At 49.0% G+C, this 22488-nt stretch overlaps 1 protein-coding gene across 1 annotated transcript in view; it reads right to left on the reverse strand.

The window, feature by feature from the left end:
• Positions 1-22488, reverse strand: part of LOC122693272 (probable histone-lysine N-methyltransferase PRDM7) — a 45682-nt gene that overhangs the window by 17610 nt on the left and 5584 nt on the right. The window contains exons 4-13 of the mRNA XM_043900815.1: positions 22364-22413; positions 20414-20570; positions 19480-19581; positions 18993-19264; positions 18063-18130; positions 16723-17002; positions 10829-10882; positions 9970-10102; positions 8236-8336; positions 8027-8156 (exon numbers count right to left, since the gene is read on the reverse strand). Coding sequence (XP_043756750.1) covers positions 8027-8156; positions 8236-8336; positions 9970-10102; positions 10829-10882; positions 16723-17002; positions 18063-18130; positions 18993-19264; positions 19480-19581; positions 20414-20570; positions 22364-22413 — 1347 coding nt within the window. The remainder of the gene's footprint in view (positions 1-8026; positions 8157-8235; positions 8337-9969; positions 10103-10828; positions 10883-16722; positions 17003-18062; positions 18131-18992; positions 19265-19479; positions 19582-20413; positions 20571-22363; positions 22414-22488) is intronic.

Raw genomic sequence — 22488 nt, forward strand, 5'->3', positions numbered from 1 at the left:
AATTTATGCAAAGCCTTTCCCTTACCATATCTTGTTAGGTGTTGTGGGTGTTCCCGATAAGAAAGAAATTCCATTCACTGTCCCCAGGACTCCTGCCTTTGTTTGGAAGAAAAGAACCCAAACCCACCCAAGAGGATGAGGGTGAAGAGCAGACAGGAGTCATAAGAGCCCAACAATCCCAGTGAGATTTAAAGACGGGTACCTTTGAAGCCCCAAATCCCAGTGAGAACTGTGGAAATGCGCCCTTTCTGTTTTGTTACAAAAAAGTCACTTACAGAAGGAGAAGAAAATAAAACAGCTGCAGAAAGGGGAGGTGCCCAACTTCTAGGCACTTTTGAAGCCCCAAATCCCAGTGAGAACTGTGGAAACGCGCCCTTTCTGTTTTGTTACAAAAAGTCACTTACAGAAGGAGAAGAAAATAAAACAGCTGCAGAAAGGGGAGGTGCCCAACTTCTAGGCACTTCCTTCGCCTCATTTTATCACCATTTACCTGCAGGAGAAGAACATGAAGAACACGGCTCAGGCTGAGTCTTCTGATGGAGCCTGACAGCACAGACTTGGGTTCTCTTCTCACCCCAGTGACAAAGAAGGCGCCTCCCGGTGTGATGGGCAGAGCAGCTCTGGTTCCCGGCTGGCGTCTGCAGCCGAGTTTGGCAGCGGAGTCGACTGGAGAACCCAGGTGGTACCCACCAGTCAAGGGCCGCTCACTCACGGTAGTTTGTGTGGCTTCCATCCTCCTCCGGAGAAGGCAATGGCACCCCACTCCATTACTCTTGCCTGGAAAATCCCATGGAAGGAGGAGCCTGGTGGGCTGCAGTCCATGGGGTTGCTAAGAGTTGGACATGACTGAGCGACTTCACTTTCACTCTTCACTTTCATGCATTGGAGAAGGAAATGGTAACCCACTCCAGTGTTCTTGCCTGGAGAATCCCAGGGATGGGGGAGCCTGGTGGGCTGCCGTCTATGGGGTTGCACAGAGTCGGACACGACTGAAACGACTTGGCAGCAGCAGCAGCAGCACCCTCCTCCTCCTCCTCTGTTTTATGTATAAGTCAGAATACATAGTTGACTTGGTTTGTAATTTATTAACTTGAAGTGTAATTTTTACTGCTTTTATCCTTCAGTTTTTATATTTAAAAATAAAGATACTTGATTTAGTTTATAGTTTATGTCTGATTCTTTCCTCTTCTCCGTGCAAAATGAATTTGGAGTTAAGGAGCCCTTTGTTGTGAGGAGGGAGCCTGATTAACCGCCTGACGAGGCGGAGACTTGACTGATGCGTCGCTCACCAAAGCTGTCTGCGGCTTCAGGCCGGGCTGCTGTTCAGGCACCTTCTGCCCTTGTTGGTGCTGACGATGAGGGAACGCTGAGCAGGACATGTTTTAAGTCCCCCTGTGACCTGGGCTGGAATCAATATGTTTGTCTTACTAAAAATTAACAAAGGCAGTTCCATACTCCTCTCCACAGTGATTCTCAGCAGTTACATCTCATCAGCACCGTGAATGTTCTCTTTCCTCTGTGTCTTCTCCACCGCTTTCCTTTGTAGACTGAGGATGGCCTTTCAAACAGCTGCAGTGTTCCCTCACTGTGGTTTTATTTGCACATCTCTAACAATTTCTGGTGTGCAGCATGTTTTTATGGGCTTTGATTTTAACTAGTGTGTGCGGAATTGACTGGAAAATTTCATCTTCACAGTCTACCCAGTTTTTGTTTTCAGTTAGTTACCCATGAAAACTTACAAAGTGCCAGTATCATTTAGAACCCAGCAGTCCTTGTGAATACGAAGTGTTTTTAAGTGTGGCAGTGAAATAAGAAATAGTTTTTTTCTCTTTTGCCTTTTGAGTCCTTCTCTACTTTAACTGTTCCTGATCTACAGCCAGCAGTGATAATTAAGTCTCCTTCTTTACAGAAGACTAACCTGTTATGTAAACTATATCCTGCATCTCTGTGTGCGTGTGTGTGTTAGTCACTCAGTTGTGTCTGACTCTTTGTGATCCCATGGACTGTAGCTCACCAGCCTCTTCTGTCCATGAAATTCTCCAGGCAAGAATACTGGAATGCGTTTCCATGCCCTTCTCCAGGGATATCCCACACCTATCACCCTCTAACTCTGCATGAGCCATATTTCACATCTATTAACTTTTAATTTTATGCTAGTCTCATCCTGATGCTTAACTTTATGGTACTCTCTCTGCAAACCTCCCCTTATAATTTGTTTTCTCTTTCTGCATTACGGAAAGAAAGCCTCAATGCAATCTGCAAAAGACAATGGCCCCAACTCCTGAGACTGCCTGCTGGACCCAAGTTACTGGGCTCCCTGACACCAGCATATGGATTGTTTTGAAGCAATGCAAAAAGAAAAAATATAGGATCCTTATATGTTTGCTCTCTATTGCCAACCTCTGACTATGAGCCCCAACTGTGTGATCCCCTCGATTGCCTATCAGGGGAGACAGTTCTTGAGGCACAAGTCTATTGTATTCTCTCCTCTTCCAGCTTGGGGATTAAAGCCATCTTTCTATTTCCTCCAAAAAACATTTCCACAAAGGTATAAGGTTCCTATGTTCTTGTTCCTTTTTGCATTGTTTCAAAACAGTTAATAGATTAATCTTCTGAAAAGAAGGAAACAGTTATCAATACAGACTGTAGATCAGGTACAGCTAAAGTAGAGAAGGAATCAGAAGGCCAAAGAGAAAAAACTTTTTTATTATTTCACTGCAGCATAAGCAATAGCTTTCAAGTTTCTGTAGTGGAAGATGGCCACAAGGAGACAGGATTTCTTCATGCCCTATTCCTGTTACTACAGTAACCAGAGCCTTAGGGTGACTCCTAGTCCTTGGTTTCTTCTGGCACATACCGGAAGCCTGTGGCTCATTAATCACTGTTTTTCCTTTTTAAAGTTAGTGTTTACTTTTTTTTGGAGGATAGCTGACTTACAGTGTTGTGTTTGTTGGTGGAGAGATTCTTCATCAGTTATCCCCATAAACATTCTGATTCATCTTTGTTTTTTTTCACATACATTATTATAGAGTGTGTAGTACACCACCCTTTCTAAAGTAGGTCCATGCCGACTCTATATTCTATATGTATTTGTGAGGATAAATGAACCCCAACCTCCTAATTGATCACTTCCACACACCACTCTCCTTCTGTAACCATGTTTGTTTCCTGTGTGTGGATTTCACTTTTATAAAATAGTTCATTGGTATCAGTTTCTCCTTCTGAAGTACTTCACTTACTACGATTGTTCTAGTTCTAGATTATCCCTGCAAATGGCATTATTTTTTCATGGCTGAATCATATTCCATTCTATACATATATGATCTCTTTATTCATTCATCTGTCCATGTACATTTTGGTTACTTCCATGTCTCAGCTGTTGTAAATGCTGCTGCAGTGCATGCTTGTGTGCGTTTGGTTGCTACTTCTATCTTGCAAAACCCAGACAGTCCCATGAGACACTCAGTCCCCTTTGCCCTCCCTCAGCCCCTGGCACCCACCATCCTGCTTTCTGTGTCTATGGAGCCGATTGCTCTAGGTGCCTTGTATGAGTGGACTCAAATATCATTTGTTCTTCTGTGTCTGCCTTATGTCACTGAGCATAATGTCTTCAGAGTCCATCCATGCTGTAGCCTGTGTCAGCGCTGCCTTCCTTTCAGGCTGGAAACATTCATTGTGTGGATGGACCATGTTCTGCTTGTCCATCCTTCTGTTGAGGGACACACGGAATATCTTCATTCATCTCTCACCTTTTGTAGTATTTGTGGAATAACTTCAGAAAGTCCCATGATCTAAAAGTCACTCACCATTAACTACTTTATAAACTTTTTTATTTTGGAAACCATCAAAGCTCAGAAGAAGGGAAGAATGCATGTGAGCTTCACTTGTGTTTAGGAATGAGCACTTTAGGGTATTCATTTTATTCCCCGTGTGTGTGCTATGCGTGTGTGCGCACCTGCTGGCGGACACGTGCTGTGTGTGTGCACAGTGTAGGTGCACAACGCTTACGTGTGCGGTGTGGGAGCGTGTGTGTGTGTGCACGCGCGCTATGTGTGTGTGTGCATGTGTGCTATGTGTGTGTGTGCGCCTGTTGGCGGACAAGTGCTGTGTGTGTGCACGGTGTAGGTGTACAGCGCTTACGTGTGCGGCGTGGGAGCGTGTGTGTGAGTGTGTGTGTGTGGTAATGGGTCATGGGGAGGTGGGCAGGCGGGCGCAGGTGGGAGCTCCCCGCAGGCGCTCTGCTCAGATGGCGTCTGTGCCCCACCTCTGCCCGAGTTCTCCGCTTGGATGCATCACGGTGCCCTGTGGTCATCAACCCCGGCAGGAAGTTACCTGACTGGGAGCCTAGGAGCTGTCAGGCCCACCCCCCACCCCGAGGGGAAGTAGGACCTGAGCACACTCCATCCCTAACTGACCAGCAGGATGGACGGACCAGCTTTCCCCATGGACCCTGCAGGACTGTCCTGCCTGGGTGACCCCCCCGGGCAGTGCCTCCTGCTGGGAGCCCAGGACGCGGCAGCCGGGCCACTACCGGTCTGTCCTCACAGGACGCTGGGCTGCGCTCCACCAGGTTCCTGGCTCTCCCCGGGGCCCTGACCACCACGTGGCCGCAGAACCTGCTCACAGTTTTGTTCTGCCCGCTGAAATGTTTAGTGACAAAGATTTTGTCCCATTTCTTGATGTGGGTGAAGTGTGGAGCCAGTGATGATTTCTTCAAGAAAGGTACGTCCCAGTTCTCACAGGCGGGTGAGCCCTTGTCCAACGATGAGAGACCCAGGGGTGTGACCTGTGCCTCCTGGGAGCGCAGCCGTAGGCGACTTTGAACCTGGCCAAGTTCTGTCTACATGGTGGATTCAGACCTCTGCAAGTCCTGTCTACACTGATTATGTTTAGATGAGACCCTGTTCTTCTACAGTGAGAACATTCACGCCTGGCCGGGTTCTCTTTGCGGCAGGACGCGGAGACCTGCCTAGAGACCTGGCCTGGCCTCTGTCCTGGAAAACTCCGTGCCTGTGTCTGCATGTCAGTGCTCAGAGGTCTGGGGTCTGGAGCTGAGGTGGGTTTCTCTGGGTAACCGTGGGGTTCCATGGCCCTCCCGGCGGTCAGTGCTGAGGCAGGGCTCTCAGTCTTTCCCTCTGACACGTTCACCTCCCCAGGACTCATCTAGACACAGATAGGCTACCTGGTTGTTGTCGTTCAGTCTCTAAGTCGTGTCCAACTGTTGTGACCACATGGACTGCAGCACGCCAAGCTTCCCTGTCCTCCACTATCTCCTGGTGTTTGCTCGAACTCACGGCCATTGAGTTGGCGATGCCATCCAACCATCTCATCCTCTGTCATCCCCTTCTCCTCCTGCCTTCAACCTTTCCCAGCATCAGGGTCTTTTCCAATGAGTCAGCTTTTCCCATCAGGTGGTCAAAGTATTGGAGCTTCAGCTTCAGCGTCAGTTCATCCAATGAATATTCAGAGTTGATTTCCTTTCAGATTGATTGGTTTGATCTCCTTGCAGTCCAAGGGGCTCTCAAGAGTCTTTGCCAACACCACAGTTCAAAAACATCAGTTCTTCAGTGCTCAGCCTTCTTTATGGTCCAGCTCTCACATCCATACACGCTTACAGGACAAACCACAGCTTTGACAATATGGACCTGGCTTGTTTACACATTAGCGGCCTACCGACCACAGCCATGGTGCCCTGATCAAGGGAATGTGTGACCCCCAAGTAGGGGGGTCTGGGAACTGAGTCTCACCCCATCTGCGTGGGCCAGAATCATGTGCAGAGGGAGACCAGCTAAGAAAAAGAGGGAGACCAGCTAAGGAAAAGGGAAGAACACATGTGAGCTTCACTTGACTTGTGTTTAGGAATCAATGCTTTACAGTCTCATTTTATACAAGCCTGTGCCTATTTCCTCTTTACCCCTGAGTGGTTCCCCATCCCTGGGGCTCCTGGAGACTCCTCAGGTGACTACTTGGTAAATTGTTCCAATTCACCAGCATTAGCATGGGGAGAAGGGAGCAGGTTTATCTGGGCAATTGATTGCAGGGCACATGGACCAGCAAAAAGTTAATGAGCAGCAGGTGAGGTTGCAACTGTGATCTCCTTTCAGTAGACGTCCATACTCAGTAGAGACCAGACCTGCCCCTCCTCTTCTAGCCCAGCATCTGGTGTGTTTTCATGGAATCTCAGTGGGACAACAAAAGACCGAGACTACCCGCACGAAGGCAGTGTGTTCAACATTATTATGACATCTGTAAAAACAGTTAATATCACACAGAACCAAAGGGAATGTGGGAGAGCAGGAGGGGGAACCTGGGTCCCCAGTGAGACCCTCTCAGCAAAGCTGGGCCTGGGTCAGGCTTGGAGGGTGTGACCGAGAGTTTGCTGGACAGGACGCCACATTTAGAGGGCCTCCTGCAGCGTAGGTTTCAGGGCTACATAGCAACTAAGTGCAGAGCATGGTGGCTGAGCTGATGGCTGTGGATCCTGCAGGCTGAATGCTGAACCCTGAACCCTGAACACTGGAAGATTGTCTGGAGCCACAGGACGTGCTTGCTGTCTCTGCTGAGATGATCACAGTGGGGACCCAGGTTCCCCCTCCTACTCTCCAGCAGCCATCGGACTGCAGTCACTCCCCACAGGGAGCCCTGAGGAAACTCGGGAAGGAAAAGACAGGATACTGGCCGCAGATGATGAGCTATGTATCAAAAGGAATAATTTCAATGAGATGACTCTTGCATCTTCCCATACATAAAAAGTACTAAATTCCTTACCTTTAGATGCTGCCTGCATTTTTGAAATCCTAAAAGATTCTTGCTGAAAAAACTTAACTCTCAACACCTAGATTATAAATATTTTTATGTCTACACATATGAAGTAGACACTTTCCAAAGAGCAACAAAAGAAGACAAATCTCAACATTTAGAACACTGGCCCCAATGGTGGACACTCCCCAAAAGATGCAACTGATGGAGCAATTGGAACAATCACCACCCCCTTTCCCATAAGATTGTGGAATGAACACTGAGAGTGGGGAATTGTTACAGGGAAGAACAAAATCTGACTCCATGTTCAAAAAAATTTTTTTTCAAATTAAATCTTCTATTTTAACCTTTGCTTCCTGTTGGTTTGTTTGCTACAGGGATACTGTCCATACATAATGGCCTGACCCAGGAAACCCCACTCCTCTGCCTTTGTCCAGGACCTGTCCACCTGTGGATGGCTACAGGAAGGGAGAAAGTAACACATCTTCTCCCGAGACTGGCCATTCCAGGAGATATTTGCCAGATTAATGGCCTTTCCACTTTATTTCCTCACCTCCCAGCTCTGTGTTCTATAAAAGACACTGGCATCCAGATCCTGACAAGATGGTTTCTTTGAGATATTAGTCTGCTATCTTCTCAGTCTGCCAGCTTTCCAAGTAAAGTCATATTCCTTGCCTTAGCACCTCGCCTCTGATTTATTGGCCTGTTGTGAGGCATGCAGAGCGAGCTTGGACTTGGTAACAATCCCACATGCCTTGCAGTCAAAAAATCAAAACATAAAATGGAAGCAATATTGTAATAAATTCAACAAAGACTCTGAAAATGGACCATATAAAAAGATCTGAAACCAAAAACCAAAAGGAATTCAGTGGTTGTCTGAAATATTTAAAAAGGAGTTAGTGCCCCTCTTGCCCGTACCCCCTGAAGCCACACTGGACAGTTAGGCCCTGTCCATTCAGGACACCCTCTCCAGACCCCAGGTGGAGGTGCTCTGCCCCCAGTGCCCACCTGGGTCTCAGGAGTAGAAGAGACACAGCCTAGGGGGTCTCTTCTCTGGTCCAGGGGAGCGTCACACCAGCCACCCTGTCTCGCTGCTCATAATAAATGAGGAGGGTTGTCGGCACCTGGGTGAGTGATGTTGTGGGCACCTGGACTGCCTCGTCCTTGTGATTTGATGTGAAGACAACACAGAAGGAGAACCAGCCAAGAGGGATCCAGGCAGCAGTAAACCCCTCTTCACAGGGACCCTGTGAGACCCAAGACTCACTCTGCCCACCCTGCTCCGACTTTTGGGAACTGGCCTTTGTCATTCTCTGGGCAGGAGGTGGGAAGGACAACCTGGTCTCTCTTCCACCTCCTGAGACCCAGGTGGGCACTGGGGGCAGCAGCACCTCCACCTGGGGTCCAGAGAGGGTGTCCTGAATGCACAGGGCCTAACCGTTCAGTGAGGCCGGCCCTTGTCCACAGTGCACTGACCTGCTGCAGGGTCTCGGGTTCCCTGGCATCCAGCTCGCCCTTCGCCAACCCCAGTTGGTGCCTTGGAAACCCCTCACTGGCAGGCACGCAGGAGGTGAAAGCTGCATGCCCAGAGAGAAGGAGGAGAAGCCGGTGGGGCAGGGGTCCAGCATGAAGTGTCCAAGGCCCCTCTGCTCCCCCAGGAACAACCAGCCCCTACCTGCCATGGCCTTTCTCCTCTTTAGTACGTGTCTTTGTGGCTGATGTTGCCAAACACCTTCCTCTGGAAGAGAAGGCTCCATGACCATGGAAGGGGTGGAGGTTAGGAGGTGCTGTAGCCCTAAACCCAGGGAGCTTGAGGACTAAATTCCCTGAGCCCTGAACATACTGCCTGTTCAATCTGTACCAACAGAGGCTGAGATCCAGAGAGATCCTCTGTGGAAACACTTTTCACGTCCAACAAGAGGACCAACTGAGACCAAGATCTGGGTAGATTCTCTGTGGAAACACTTTTCCGACCAAGAAGAGAGGATTTGTTAGCCCACAGCCGAACCCCGAGACGTGGGACGTGCTATAACTGTGGAGACTGCAGGAAAGGCATTTGAGAGGCTTCTTCCCGGGAGGCTCCCCTGAGGCCCCTGGAGTTACTGGACCCAGAGGCGGAGCACTCGCGCTTCTCTCCTCACTGCAGGCCAGACGGTGCCCCCAACCACACAGCCCTGCTCCTCCGCCTCCCTGAGTTCAACAGAAACCCCCGAGTCATGAGGCCAAAGCATAGTCTTCTTGGTGAGCAGAGCAGAGGCCGGTGGGAAGGGGGGTGGAGCCTGAAAGCTTTTGTAGAAGAAAAAGATGCACGTGTGTTCCCGTGTGTGGTGGCCAGATGCTGCAATAATTGCTGTTCCCTACACATTTATGGGTGGGTTTTAGTTTCTGTATTTTCTAAATTTCTTTTTTTTTTTTTAAACAGCTGCATATTATGAGAAAGTTTTTGCAATCAACCACGAGAACTTGCAACATAAGATCTTTTTTTTTTTCTTTTGCTAAAATGTTACAGTTTTCTCTTGGTGACAGACGAACCTCCTACTTTTAAATGTTCATTTAATCGGCTGCACTGGGTCTTAGTTTTGGCATGCAGGGTCTTCAGTTGTGGCATGTGGGATCTAGTGCCCTGACCAGGGATTGAACATGGCCCCCTGTGTTGGGAGCTCAGAGTCTTAGCCTCTGGACCAGCAGGGAATGCTGCAACCTCCTACTTAAAAAAAGATTATTTATTTACTTTTGGCTGTGTTGGGTCTTCGCTGCTGTGCGGGCTTTTCTCTGGCTGTCGGGCGTGGGGGCTGCTCTCTCGTTTCTGTGCTGAACTTCTCCCTGTGGTGGCTGCTCTGGTTGGGAAGCACGGGCTCTAGGCTCTTGGGCTGCAGTAGTTGTGCATGGACTAAGTTGCTCCACGGCATGTGGGGTCTTCCCAGATCAGGGATTGAACCCGTGTCTCCTGCATTGGCAGGTGGATTCTTAACCACTGCACTACCAAGGAAGTCATTCCCCTCCCCTCTTCCTGCCAACATCCCCCTTTAAAAAAAGACTAAAAATAATCTGTTTAGTAAATTTTCAGAAGTCTGAGCTCTGAGGTCAGTGCCTGTGGTGTCATTCTCCCGAAGGCTTCAGACACCAGTTGGGCTCATGAGTCTGGCAACCAGGGCGGGTCTGACGGCTAAAGACAGGCTTGGCCTCTGGAGCTCTGCCTCACCAACTCACCCAGGGTCCCCAAGTCCTGGCAGCCAAGCAGAGCTGCGCGCAGGCGGGGCTGGTACAGCCGTGGGGCCGCCATGGTCAGGGTGGAGTGTGCAGCGGAGGCAGCTAGCTGTCTGTCCCCATGACTGCTGGTGTCCTGTGTGCCCGTGCAGGGCAGTCATGCTGTCAGGTGGGGCCTGGCCGCTGTCCTGGGGACAGGATGGGACCTCAGAGAGCTTGCATCCCCACTCCCCATCCCCCAGCTCCGCTTCAGGTTGTGGCTTGTGGCTGCTGGCAGCTTCCTGGGCTGGGAGGCTGTGTAAAGCACCAGCCCCCTTGCTCAAGGTCAGCTGAGACCCCCAGCTCTGGGGTCACACACCATCTGTGCCATCATCCAGGTCATCCCACTTCTGTGAGGGAGGGCCTGTGTGGGGCTGTGGGTGATGGGGGATTTGGGGGTGTTGTGGGCTGGCCCAGGAGCCAGCTTTTTGAGGGAAGGGGAGGGGAGGGAGAAGCTTTGACCTGCTCAGCCTTCCAGGGGATTCCAGGCCCAGCTCTGGTGGGAGGTGCAGGTGAGAAGCCCCTGCAGGTTTCTGGGTCCCCACCGTTTTTCAGTTGAAGCCCCTCTGCCTGCACCACCCCTAACTCTCCCTTCCGTGGCCCCATCCACAAGCCACAGAAGATGGGGAGTTTACGTGGCTTCCCTTCCTGTAGGGAAACATGTTCTTGAAGAAAGCATGACAGAAACGAGAAAATAATAGTGCGTGGTTATCACTGACACGGTTCATGTAGAGACACTTCACAAGCCTGGCAGACGGAGGGAACTGAGAGCCATTTCCCTGAGTCCTGGAGTCCGCACCCTCCCCACCGCCCCATGGCTCACTCTCCGCTTGGTGTCTTCTGGTGACCGGGTGGACTTCAGCCTCCTGAAACCATCCTGGAAGGATCAGGCCAGGGCAGAGGTCATTCACAGAGGGGAGGGTGTAGTCGACTCTTAAGAACGCCACTGCCCCCACTCTGTGTCAGAGCTCAGTTCTGGGTCTAAGCAAGCGTGGCTTCCTGGGGCGGTCACCCCCCTCACTCACCCAGGGTGGGGGGGCTTTGTGTCCACCTTATCCCCTCATGCAGCCTGGTCACCCCGGGACCCAAGGTGTGTGCATCTGCTCTGCTCACAGCTCACCCTGTGGTCCATCAGACTTCACTCATGAAGGGGAAGTGTAAGGATGAACTATTCCATGGTTAAGAATTTCAAGGTTGTGACAGCATTGACCACAGCACACGGGCACAGGTACGAGGCCCATGCATAGAGAAGCCGCGGTGTGGGCTTCGAGGACCCTCCGTGTGGGGGTGGGATGGGGGCCAGACAGGGATTTCCTGCACAGGCGGCTCCAGGCTCTGTTCTCGGCAGGGTGGACGACTGTCGGCACTGCCTGTCTGTGGATGGGCTCTGGGGCTGCCCAACTCAGCAGAAATGGCAGTGGTAGGAAGGGAGGTCACCCTCCGTTAGCACCCCTGACCTCACACCCCCTCATCAGGGCAGCCGAGTGCCTAAATGGCCCCTTCCTCGTCTAGCTCTGAAGACCTGGAAGGTGTGGGGGCTGAAGGGCAGGCAGAAAAAATTCTGTAAAGCAATTATATTTCTATTAAAAAATAATAAGAGATTAAAGAAAAAACCCCCACAAAAACAGCAAAGGCAGGGTTTTCATTCTCAGCCAGGCTCTGCCAGATTCTGCCTGTGCTTATGAAAAGACCAAAATGCTGGTGCTCCCACCCCATATCACAGATGAGAATAGAGACACAGAGAGGTTGAGCATCTTGCCCCAGGTCACACAGCTGATGAGGGCAGAGCTGAGAACTGGACCTCTGAGGTCGAATCTGGAGTCCAGATGCTGTGATGACCCTGAGGGAGCGGCAGAGATCAGATGGCCCATGCTGAGCCAGGCACACACATGCACACACACACACACGTGCACTTGGCCTTCACCTTTGAGGCTACAGAAGTCAGAGGAAACCAGAGGGCCACCAGGCGAGGCCAAAGGAGAGCCAAGGTCTGTAAGGAGGAGAAGCCACACTTCCCAGGAGGCTGGGGAATTCCCTTCCCTGGTGAGTCTGTCTCAAACCCTAGATTCCTCTCCCTGGACCCAGGAACTGACTGTCCAGTGACCTAACTGAGTTGGCTCCAGAATTATGCCTCCCCAGGGGTTCAGCTACCACTGGGCCCCACTGCTGTCAGTGATAATGGAGGAATGAGTACATAGTCTGGCTTCAGATTTGTTTGGAGACAAAATTTATTAGAAGAGGAGTACAAAAAACCACGAAGGCAACTGGCATGAACATCTCCAGATCACTTAAGAAACCCTCTGCTGTTTATCTACCTCCTCTCCTGTCATGAAAGTCTATTTAATCAAGTAATTCTGTGCTTATCACACTCTTTCTTTAAAATATTTGTTATATATTTATTTATTCAGCTGCGCTGTGTCTTAGTTGCAGCATGTGGGAGCTAGTTCCCCAATCAGGTATTGAACGTGGGTCTCTGCATTGGAGTCTTGGCCACTGGACCACCTGGGAAGTCTCTTCTTATACGCTTGGGGACAGTAATGGGTCATAGACCTCCTCTGAGGCCCTCTTAGAGCTGGGGCATGGGGTGGCTGCAGTAATCCTCCTGTGGCTAAGATGTGGTTTGTTGGTCATGACTCACTCACACTCCCTGCAAACATAAGGCTACTCCCCTGTGTGTGTCCTCTGGTGTGTGGTGAGGAGGGACTTCTGACTGAAGCTTTGCCCTCACTCCCCACAAACATAGGGCTTCTCCCCTGTGTGTGTCCTCTGGTGGGTGATGAGATGGGACTTCCGATTGAAGCTTCGCCCACACTCCCCACAAACATAGGGCTTCTCCCCTGTGTGTGTCCTCTGGTGTATGATGAGGTGGGACTTCCGATTGAAGCTTTGCCCACACTCCCTGCAAACATAGGGCTTCTCCCCTGTGTGTGTCCTCTTGTGTGAGATGAGATTTGACTTATCACTGAAGCTTCGCCCACACTCCCCACAAACATAGGGCTTCTCCCCTGTGTGTGTCCTCTTGTGTGAGGTGAGATTTGTTTTCTGACTGAAGCTTTGCCCACACTCCCCACAAACATATGGCTTCTCCCCTGTGTGTGTCCTCTGGTGTCTGATGAGGACTGACTTCTGAATAAAGCTTTGCCCACACTCCCTGCAAACATAGGGCTTCTCCCCTGTGTGTGTCCTCTTGTGTGAGGTGAGATTTGACTTATCACTGAAGCTTCGCCCACACTCCCCACAAACACAGGGCTTCTCCCCTGTGTGTGTCCTCTTGTGTGAGGTGAGATTTGACTTATCACTGAAGCTTCGCCCACACTCCCTGCAAACATAGGGCTTCTCCCCTGTGTGTGTCCTCTGGTGTCTGATGAAATTTGACTTGTGATTGAAGCTTCGCCCACACTCCCCACAAACATAGGGCTTCTCCCCTGTGTGTGTCCTTTGGTGCATGATGAGATGGGACTTCCAACTGAAGCTTTGCCCACACTCCTCGCAAACATAGGGCTTCTCCCCTGTGTGTGTCCTCTCATGTGTGGTGAGACTTGGCCTGTCCTTGGAGCCTTGCTCACACTCTCCATACTTGACTTTTATAATCCCTGAGACCCCTGCCCCCATGAGTAATTTGCCTGTGTCCTCTGGATTCAGTTTCTGGCTTGTGCTGGGCTCTTCTGTCATTAGCTCTTGCACCCCAGGACCCCCCATTTGTCCTCTGGGTGAGTAGGAAGAGGCCCTTGAAATCCTCTTCAGCCTTATGCTTTTCAGCAAAGGTTGGGGCCTGTCCTTGGCCTCGTGACCCTCAGGTTTGTCGCTCGGGCTGTGTGGATCTGAATATCGCTGATTTTGATTGCCTGGGCAGGCAACCTCTGGTTGGAGGTGGTCTCTTTCAGATGGTCTCAGGAGGGTCTGAGAGGGGTGACTGCATTGGACGTGTTGGCTGAGGAATTTCTGACTGGAGAAGGCCAGAGAGCAGGAGGCACATGGGTGGATCTTGGGCTTCGGTTCTGCTGAAAGAGGAAACTTTTGGTCAGGTAGCTGGTTTGCCGTAGTAAAGCCTGCCCCACTAATCATCTAAGTGTTGACAGTGCACAATTTGTCTCCCATCGAGTGTGTCTTTACAGTCCACTTTTCCATTCTATTCTTATTCTCTACGTCTACAGAAATCCAGGAAGCTTGTGTCAAGGGCCTTTTCTACATATCACCCAGATAGGGACCTTCCAGGAGCATCAGAGGCAGCGTCTCTCCTGATAGAGGTGGATCTGCAGGGACCTTTCCTTGCGTGTAAGAGCCAGACATCCTGGAATGTGAAGTCAAGTGGGCCTTAGAAAGCATCACTACAAACAAAGCTAGTGGATGTGATGGAATTCCAGTTGAGCTATTTCAAATCCTGAAAGATGATGCTGTGAAAGTGCTGCACTCAATATGCCAGCCAATATGGAAAACTCAGCAGTGGCCACAGGACTGGAAAAGGTCAGTTTTCATTCCAATCCCTAAGAAAGGCAATCCCAAAGAATGCTCAAACTACCGCACAACTGCACTCATCTCACACGCTAGTAAAGTAATGCTCAAAATTCTCCAAGCCAGGCTTCAGCAATACGTGAACTGAGAACTTCCAGATGTTCAAGCTGGTTTTAGAAAAGGCAGAGGAACCAGAGATCAAATTGCCAACATCCTATGGATCATAGAAAAAGCAAGAGAGTTCCAGAAAAACATCTATTTCTGCTTTCTTGACTACGCGAAAGCCTTCGACTGTGTGGATCACAATAAACTGTGGAAAATTCTGAAAGAGATGGGAACACCAGACCACCTGACCTGCCTCTGGAGAAACCTGTATGCAGGTCAGGAAGCAACAGTTAGAACCGGACATGGAACAACAGCCTGGTTCCAAATAGGAAACGGAGTACGTCAAGGCTGTATATTGTCACCCTGCTTATTTAACTCATATGCGGAGTACATCATGAGAAACGCTGGGCTGGATGAAGCACAAGCTGGAATCAAGATTGCCGGGAGAAATATCAATAACCTCAGATACGCAGATGACACCACCCTTATGGCAGAGAATGAAAAGGAACTAAAAAGCCTCTTGATGAAAGTGAAAGAGGAAAGTGAAAAAGTTGGCTTAAAGCTTAACATTCAGAAAACTAAGATCATGGCATCTGGTCCCATCACCTCATGGGAAATAGATGGGGAGACAGTGGAAACAGTATCAGACTTTATTTTTTTGGGCTCCAAAATCATTGCAGATGGTAACTGCAGCCATGAAATTAAAAGACACTTACTCCTTGGAAGGAAAGTTATGACCAACCTAGATGGCATATTAAAAAACAGAGACATTACTTTGCCAACAAAGGTCCGTCTAGTCAAGGCTACGGTTTTTCCAGTGGTCATGTATGGATGTGAGAGTTGGACTGTGAAGAAAGCTGAGCACTGAAAAATTGATGCTTTTGAACTGTGGTGTTGGAGAAGACTCTTGAGAGTCCCTTGGACTGCAAGGAGATCCAACCAGTCCATCGTAGAGGAGATCAGTCCTGGGTGTTCATTGGAAGGACTGATGCTGAAGCTGAAACTCCAATACTTTGGCCACCTCATGCGAAGAATTGACTCATTGGAAAAGACCCTGATGCTGGGAAAGATTGAAGGCAGGAGGAGAAGGGGACAACAGAGGGTGAGATGGCTGGATGGCATCACTGACTTGATGGGCATGAATTTGAGTAAACTGCAGGAGTTGGTGATGGACAGGGAGGCCTGGCGTGCTGTGATTCATGGGGTCACAAAGAGTTGGACATGACTGAGCGACTGAACTGAACTGAATTGAACTGAAGTGTCTGAAAAGTCATGTCACAGTGGCCACAGGTGTTTTACTCCACTGAGAGATAAGAGTTGATGACTTAGTGGAATCTCCTGAGCGGCTCCCTGTGAGGGGAAAGGGTCTGTTAAGTTAGGGGTGCCTGGCCTGGAGCTCTCTGCATATGGGAGGCAGCACAGGGGGTGGGTAGAGCACGTGTGAGTAAAGCTGAATTTGAGGCTCCTTGTTCAAAGAGCAGCCTTTGTGCCGATCTCTGCAGGAAGTGGGTTTCAGACTGGGCAAGACCGAGCGGCCCAGGTCCCACTGACTACAGGTCTCTGGCTCCTGCTGCCCCAGTTGGTTCAAAAATTGCTCCTCTCTCAGTTTTCCATAAATCATAAAATAAAGCCATGTCCTTTCTCAAGCCTCACCAGTATTCATACCTCATTTATTTCATTCAGTCTTAATCCATTTAACATGCACTAGGAAGCCCTGTTTAAAAATACATCTCCAGCCAGACTCTTCACACCCTCACTCCCAAGCATCTTCAGCCAGCCCACTCTCCCCTCATGTCTGGCAATGAACTGACCTCTGAGGGGACTCCCTGCTGCTGTCTCTTCCCCAAAAATGAACCAAAGCATCGTCTTAGCACAGAGAACATGCTGCTTGCAGCTGAAAGCTGCACGGTTGTTCTGTGTCACCCAGGAAGACCCCTGGGGCCTGCATGTGGACACAGGCCCTGAGGCTTCCGTGTCCCATCCAGCCTCCTTCCTCTCCCTCTGTGCTTCCTCCCGTGACCCCTGGCACAGCCTCTCTTCCCGGCCCTGGGGCTGCGGCACTGTCTGCTCCCCTGCCTGGAATCCTTTCCCACGGGTGTTATCTCTGCAGAGACCCTGCCCCAGCATCCTCCGCCACACCCCACCCTCTGCTCAACTGACTTTAGACTGGATTGTACTCTGCTTGGAATCGGCCCAGGGAGGCTCCCCAGGATGGGGTGGGGCATTGGAAGAGGGGTGGCACTCACCTCTCCCAGCCGCGAGCTCGCTCTTCCCCCTGCTGTCCCGCTTGATGCCGAGGTCCTGGCCATACTCATCCCCGTACCAGACCAGCAGCTCACAGCCCGGCCTGACCACCTGGCAGGTTCGGTAGAAGATCTGCCCATGATACTGGATGGCCACCAGGTTCTGCTCCTTGTCATCCCGGGCACAATTCACATACCTGGGGTGGAGGCCGGGAAAGGGAAAGAAACCTCAGGTGATGAGTGCCCTCCACACTCAGACCATGCCCAGCTCATTTCCTTCAGTTTCTGAGGCCACCGTGGCTCCCACCATGGCTGGAATGCTTTTCTCCCCTTACCTAACTGGCCATTTTCCAGAGCCCAGTTCCAGACTCGTCTTCACTTGGACTGTCCATGAGGCTGGTGACCTCCAGCTCCTCTAAACTCTGAATTAAGTTCTCTTTCATCCACAGGACTTGGTGCTCCTTGGCTACCATGCAGCCCTCAGCACTCACCCCAGCCTGCCTTCTCTCCTGGAGCTTTCCTCCAATCTCCCCACGTGTATCCAGGGTCATATTCACTTGCCTACCCCCTCGCACGGAAACTTGGAGAGTGCTCTGACATAGCTTGAGACACAGAATAGTAATAGTTTAGTCACTGTCTGCCTGCCCTGATGAAAGAGGAATGGCCGTGCTCAGGGCCATCCTGCCTGCCCCCCGCCGCTCCCCCCCCCCCCCCCCGCCCCGGTTCCTTCCAAGGCCTCAGGGCTCACTTCTCACTGGAACCAAGCCTGAGGAGGTTGTTGCACACATAGAGTCAAGGTCTCCTGCGTTAGGTTATCCTGGCACTGTGCAGTTACTCAAAGATAGAAGAATTAAGGTTACTGTTCCTAAAATCAGTTGGCTAATGTCTGTCTGCAGTATGTTCTCCAAAAGGATATGGGTTGTGTGATCTGTTTCAGTAACAAAGTTCACTGTCTAAACTGAAACATAAAGTGTTTGGTAAGTGTCAATTAAATGAGTTAAAGTGTCCTTGGTGAATTTAGACTGCTCAAGTTGTTTTCAAGTTCCCCAGTTTTGTTCAGCATGTAGATGTATTTTGATGGCACATGCTATATTTTTATTTCCTTCTTTCTAATGTCTTTTGAAATGAAAGAGCATGATATGGAGGGAAAAGAGGAAAGAAGATGTGAAAGCTGTTGAGGCAGCCGGGTTGAGAAGGAAAAGGGTGTGGGATTGAGGGAGTATTGACATCTACACACTGCAGACTCACTGCACTCACCTCATCCAGTTGGCCCAAGACGTGTCCTTTCCATCCACATACTCGTAGCAGTTTCTCCCTTTGGTGATCTGAGTGTCAGAAAAAGAGTTACAAGCTTTCCTCTCTATTTTTTTTTTTTTTTTGGTAGGAAGCAATAGAAGAGCTATTTCCCTCTGCAGTCATTGGTGCTCTTCAGCCTTCATGGATTCAACTGCCTGTTGGACCACTCGGTAAGCTCCTTACTAATCATTCCAAGTCTGAGTCTCTTGGTTCATTGAAGGCAAGGGCTCCACAAGGGAGGAGTCACTTCTGTGTGCCTGGACCACTGTGTTCCCATGTCTGCTCTGACCTTTAGATATAGGTCCTGTGTGCCTGGACACTGTGCTCCCACCTCTCCTCTGATCTTTAGAGAGAAGTCCTGTGTGTCTGTACACTGTCTCCCACCTCTCCTCTGACCTTTAGATAGAGGTCCTGTGTGCCTGTACCACAGTGTTCCCACCTCTCCTCTGACCTTTGGATAGAAGTCCTGTGTGTCTGTACACTGTCTCCCACCTCTCCTCTGACCTTTAGATAGAGGTCCTGTGTGTCTGTACACTGTGGTCCCACCTCTCCTCTGACCTTTGGATAGAAGTCCTGTGTGTCTGTACACTGTGTTGGCACCTCTCCTCTGACCTTTAGATGGAAGTCCTGTGTGTCTGTAGACTGTGTTCCCACCTCTTCTCTGATCCTTAGATAGAGGTCCTGAGTGTCTGTACACTGTGGTCCCACCTCTCCTCTGACCTTTAGATGGAAGTCCTGTGTTCACACCCAGTGCACACAGTACACAGGGCTGACTGTGTCATTGCCGACTGTGTTATCACCATCTGCGTCCTCGCATGTAGACATGAAGTACCCCCCACCACACACTAGCGATTAGAGGCCAGAGGACAGGGAAACAGGGGTGTTTCTCACCAGCCAGGAGTACCCACTGTTGGCGGCCTCCTCATCGTCTGTGATCTGGCCCTCGTAGGGGCCAAAGTACAGGCCCCTCGGCAGATCGGATGCCTCGTTCCACACTCCAAGCCCAGCCTCCGGGATGCCCGACAGTCTGATGCTTAACCCAGGGGGTAGAGTGAGGGCTGAGCGGTTGGCATGCCCCTTTTCCACTGCAGAGTCCTTTACAAAGGTTGGGGGCCCGTGGGCAGCACAGCTGTCGATGAAGAAGTTCTGACATTCCTCACAATCTGGAGGTGAGAGCAACAGGGATGAGGGGAGGTATAGTGACGTTGTTGGTCGTAAAACCTTCAGAAAGAACTGGGGCACTCATGGCATGTGGCCTCGATCCTGCACCGCAAGTCATAGAGGAAGGGGATGACTGGGAGACCAAATGGTGAGGTGAGGTTACTGGACCAAGGCCTTGCAGCCCCTTCTCCGGGAGTGGGCCAGAGGGGTCACTCACAGAGGTAGTCATCATCCTGCGGCTCACTGACATCTTGGTACACGTGGCCCTTTCTTTCTCGTAGACTGTATCTCCTCACTCCAGTCTCCTTTCTTCTGAGTTCTAAGATGGAGAACAGAAGCTAAGCAAGGCTGGTGGGGTCTGGGGAGTTAGTCCCTGTTTTATCGGAAAGTGCGAAATCTCCTACCTGCCCATCTATACACTTTGTTAAAACTTTCTTACATGTATTTTTCAAACTTTTACTTTTGTAATTTTATGTTTTAATGTTACATTATTTATTTCTTGGCCATGCTGCATGGCTTGTGGGATCTTAGTTTCCTGACTAGGGATGGAACCCACAGCTCCTGCAGTGGCAGCATGGAGTCTTAACCACTTAACCACCAGGAAGTCCCTTCTCTATACTTTGTTTCTTCTCCCTTTAACTACAGGTTCAGGAGACTGAGGCTCCTCACTGACCACAGATGCCCAGTTCAGTGTTAGCTTCCTGCACTTCCTGTTAGTAGGTTTAACTTCCCAAACTTCTTACTTAGGAAATAGCTCACTGACACATCTACTCAGAAAATATATGTTAAGGGCACATGACACATAAGGCATTGAGCAGAGGTCTGGGCATAAACACTAATAAAGCATGGTTCCTATTATCACAGCTGGATTTATTGAACTACTTGTAGGTGTCAGACTTTTGCATTTAATGTAAGGCTTTCAAGCACTATATGAGTTATGTATCCTTATCTTCACTTTACAGATAGCAATCAGGACCTCAGAAAATGTATAAGATTTTCCCAAGGCCCCAGTGCTAACTTCATGTCTCAGATCAGTCCAGCTTAAACCCACGCCTACCCAAAGTCCATGCCACACACCTAGGCCATACTTATTTGTTTTTCTACAGGGATTAAAGGAACTAATTAGAGGAACTCCCCAAATTTTCTCTTACCAACTTTTTGTCTGGGGTGCTGTCCAGGGGTCCTTGCTTTTCTGGGAGGGGTGACCGGTTTCTGAGCCTGCTTGGAGCCACTTGTCTTCAGCAATTTTGCTGCTCCTGGCAATTCCTTCAAACTAGATTCCTTACTTAATGATGCCCTGGACATTCCCTTTCAAGTGAGTAAAAGACAACATGCATCTTTTTAGTTCTTTGGGACTTAATGAAGTATTTTCACATGCATGACTTCAGTTAATACTTTGACAATTCTTGGAATACGTGGTAGAGGGTGGGTCTGAACACTAGAGTGAAAAAAAGGATCTAAGTGGGTAGTGAATCAAAACTAGAATTCTTATCTTAAGGTTCTTTCCCTTCAACTTTCTGCATAAAAGTGAGAACAAGGCAGAGAGAATAGCTTGAGGTCAGGGAAAGAAGAGGGTAAGGGCTCATAGAGAAATCTGGGGGGTTTTCTATTAATTAGTGGAGCTCTGATGGACTAGGAAGTATGGAAAATTACAGAGGGGACAAAACACATCTGGAAAATAAAGTGACAAAGCAGTGAGATTGAGAAGAGAAAAGATGATCAGCAGAAACACATTTAGACAATAAAGAAAATGAGCTGAAAGTTGCAGGTTACCATGTCCTAGAGACAATGTTTGGAATTAAAGTAGCTGGTCTCATCAATTCTGCTTGAACAAGGCTGTACGGCTAGCTGATTCTCCTCAGTTTCCTGATGCATAAATTGGTATACATTCTAATTCTTAATGTTACAGTGGACATGAAATTTAATGCCATTTCAAGAAATCATTGTGTGAGCTACTTAATACAGTATTAATGTGCGTGTACATCCCTGCCATCAATTTATCCCTTCAACTGCCTCTGTATTTGAGGTCTAGCTCACAGATACTATCTTCAGCATTCTTTGACCTTCCTACTCCTAGATGAATGTTTAAATGTGGAGTCATTCATTCTTAAAACATTCAGGGGGCCCTCAGGGGCTTTGAGCTGGGCCTGGACTTCTGAGAGTTAATGGGTATGGGCTAGGCTCTCAAAGCTCACAACAGAGGGGTAGGCTAAACAAATGATTCCAAACAGGAGAGTTGCCTAATCAGAGCTCAGAGGAAGGACCTGTTTCTTCCTCCTGCAAGAATGAGCATTTGAAATGATGCCCAGATGATGAGTTTCTACTCAAAAGCGGGTAATCTATGTGAAGTCCTTCAGTTATTTTCTTATTTGTTGCTTCTCAGTCATAAACCTGAGGTTTGTCAGGGCTGCAAGTTGCTTCCTCTTATTGGTGTGGGAGGTTCTGAGGTAGGGATCCTGTCATCTTCTTTATCTTGGACTGTCCACTCTACAAACTTCCCAAAATGTCCTTAAGCGTCTTCATCTTGGACCGTCCACTCTACAGACTGCCCAACATATCCTTAAGCTTCCCTTAGTCAGATGTCTTAGCATATCCCTCCCTAGCACAGCACAAAAGAACTGAAGTTGAAAACATCTCTCAGATGAATGCTATAAAGATATATGAATAAACTTCATAGAACTATGGAAGTTTTAATCAGTTTGTAAGGGGTTTAGAGAACATACTTTGGATTAGATTGCACTACCAGTGATACTGTGAGCTCAGGCATATAATCAAATGTTTTTTACCTCATTTTTTCGATCTATAATGGTGATAGCTATATACCTACTTATAGATACTGTAGGATTGTTTTAAGGTTTAAGTAAGTTTATTCACATAAAATGCTTAAAGTCTGAAATATTGTGAAAATAATGTAACAATAGAACAGCCTACTATTGTTGTTGTTCTTACTAACTGTAAAGATGGTGATGATATAGACAGTGTGCTAAAGATTCAGGACAGGAAGGCAGCCGTCTCCAGGATCTCTGTGTTTCCTCCTATTTTTACCTCTGACTGGATCCATGAGGAGGATATTTTGGCAACAGGATTTGGGAAATACTCACCTTCTTGTGTTTACTGTGCTCTACTCTGAAGGCCATCGCAGAAAGTTTACCTAAATAATGATGAGAATCAGTGTTTTGGTTGGTAAATGTTTCCAAACTCTGGGCATTCTAATTAAGGACACATA

This window comes from Cervus elaphus, chromosome 5 (assembly GCF_910594005.1).
Source record: "Cervus elaphus chromosome 5, mCerEla1.1, whole genome shotgun sequence".
NCBI classification, from domain to species: domain Eukaryota; kingdom Metazoa; phylum Chordata; class Mammalia; order Artiodactyla; family Cervidae; genus Cervus; species Cervus elaphus.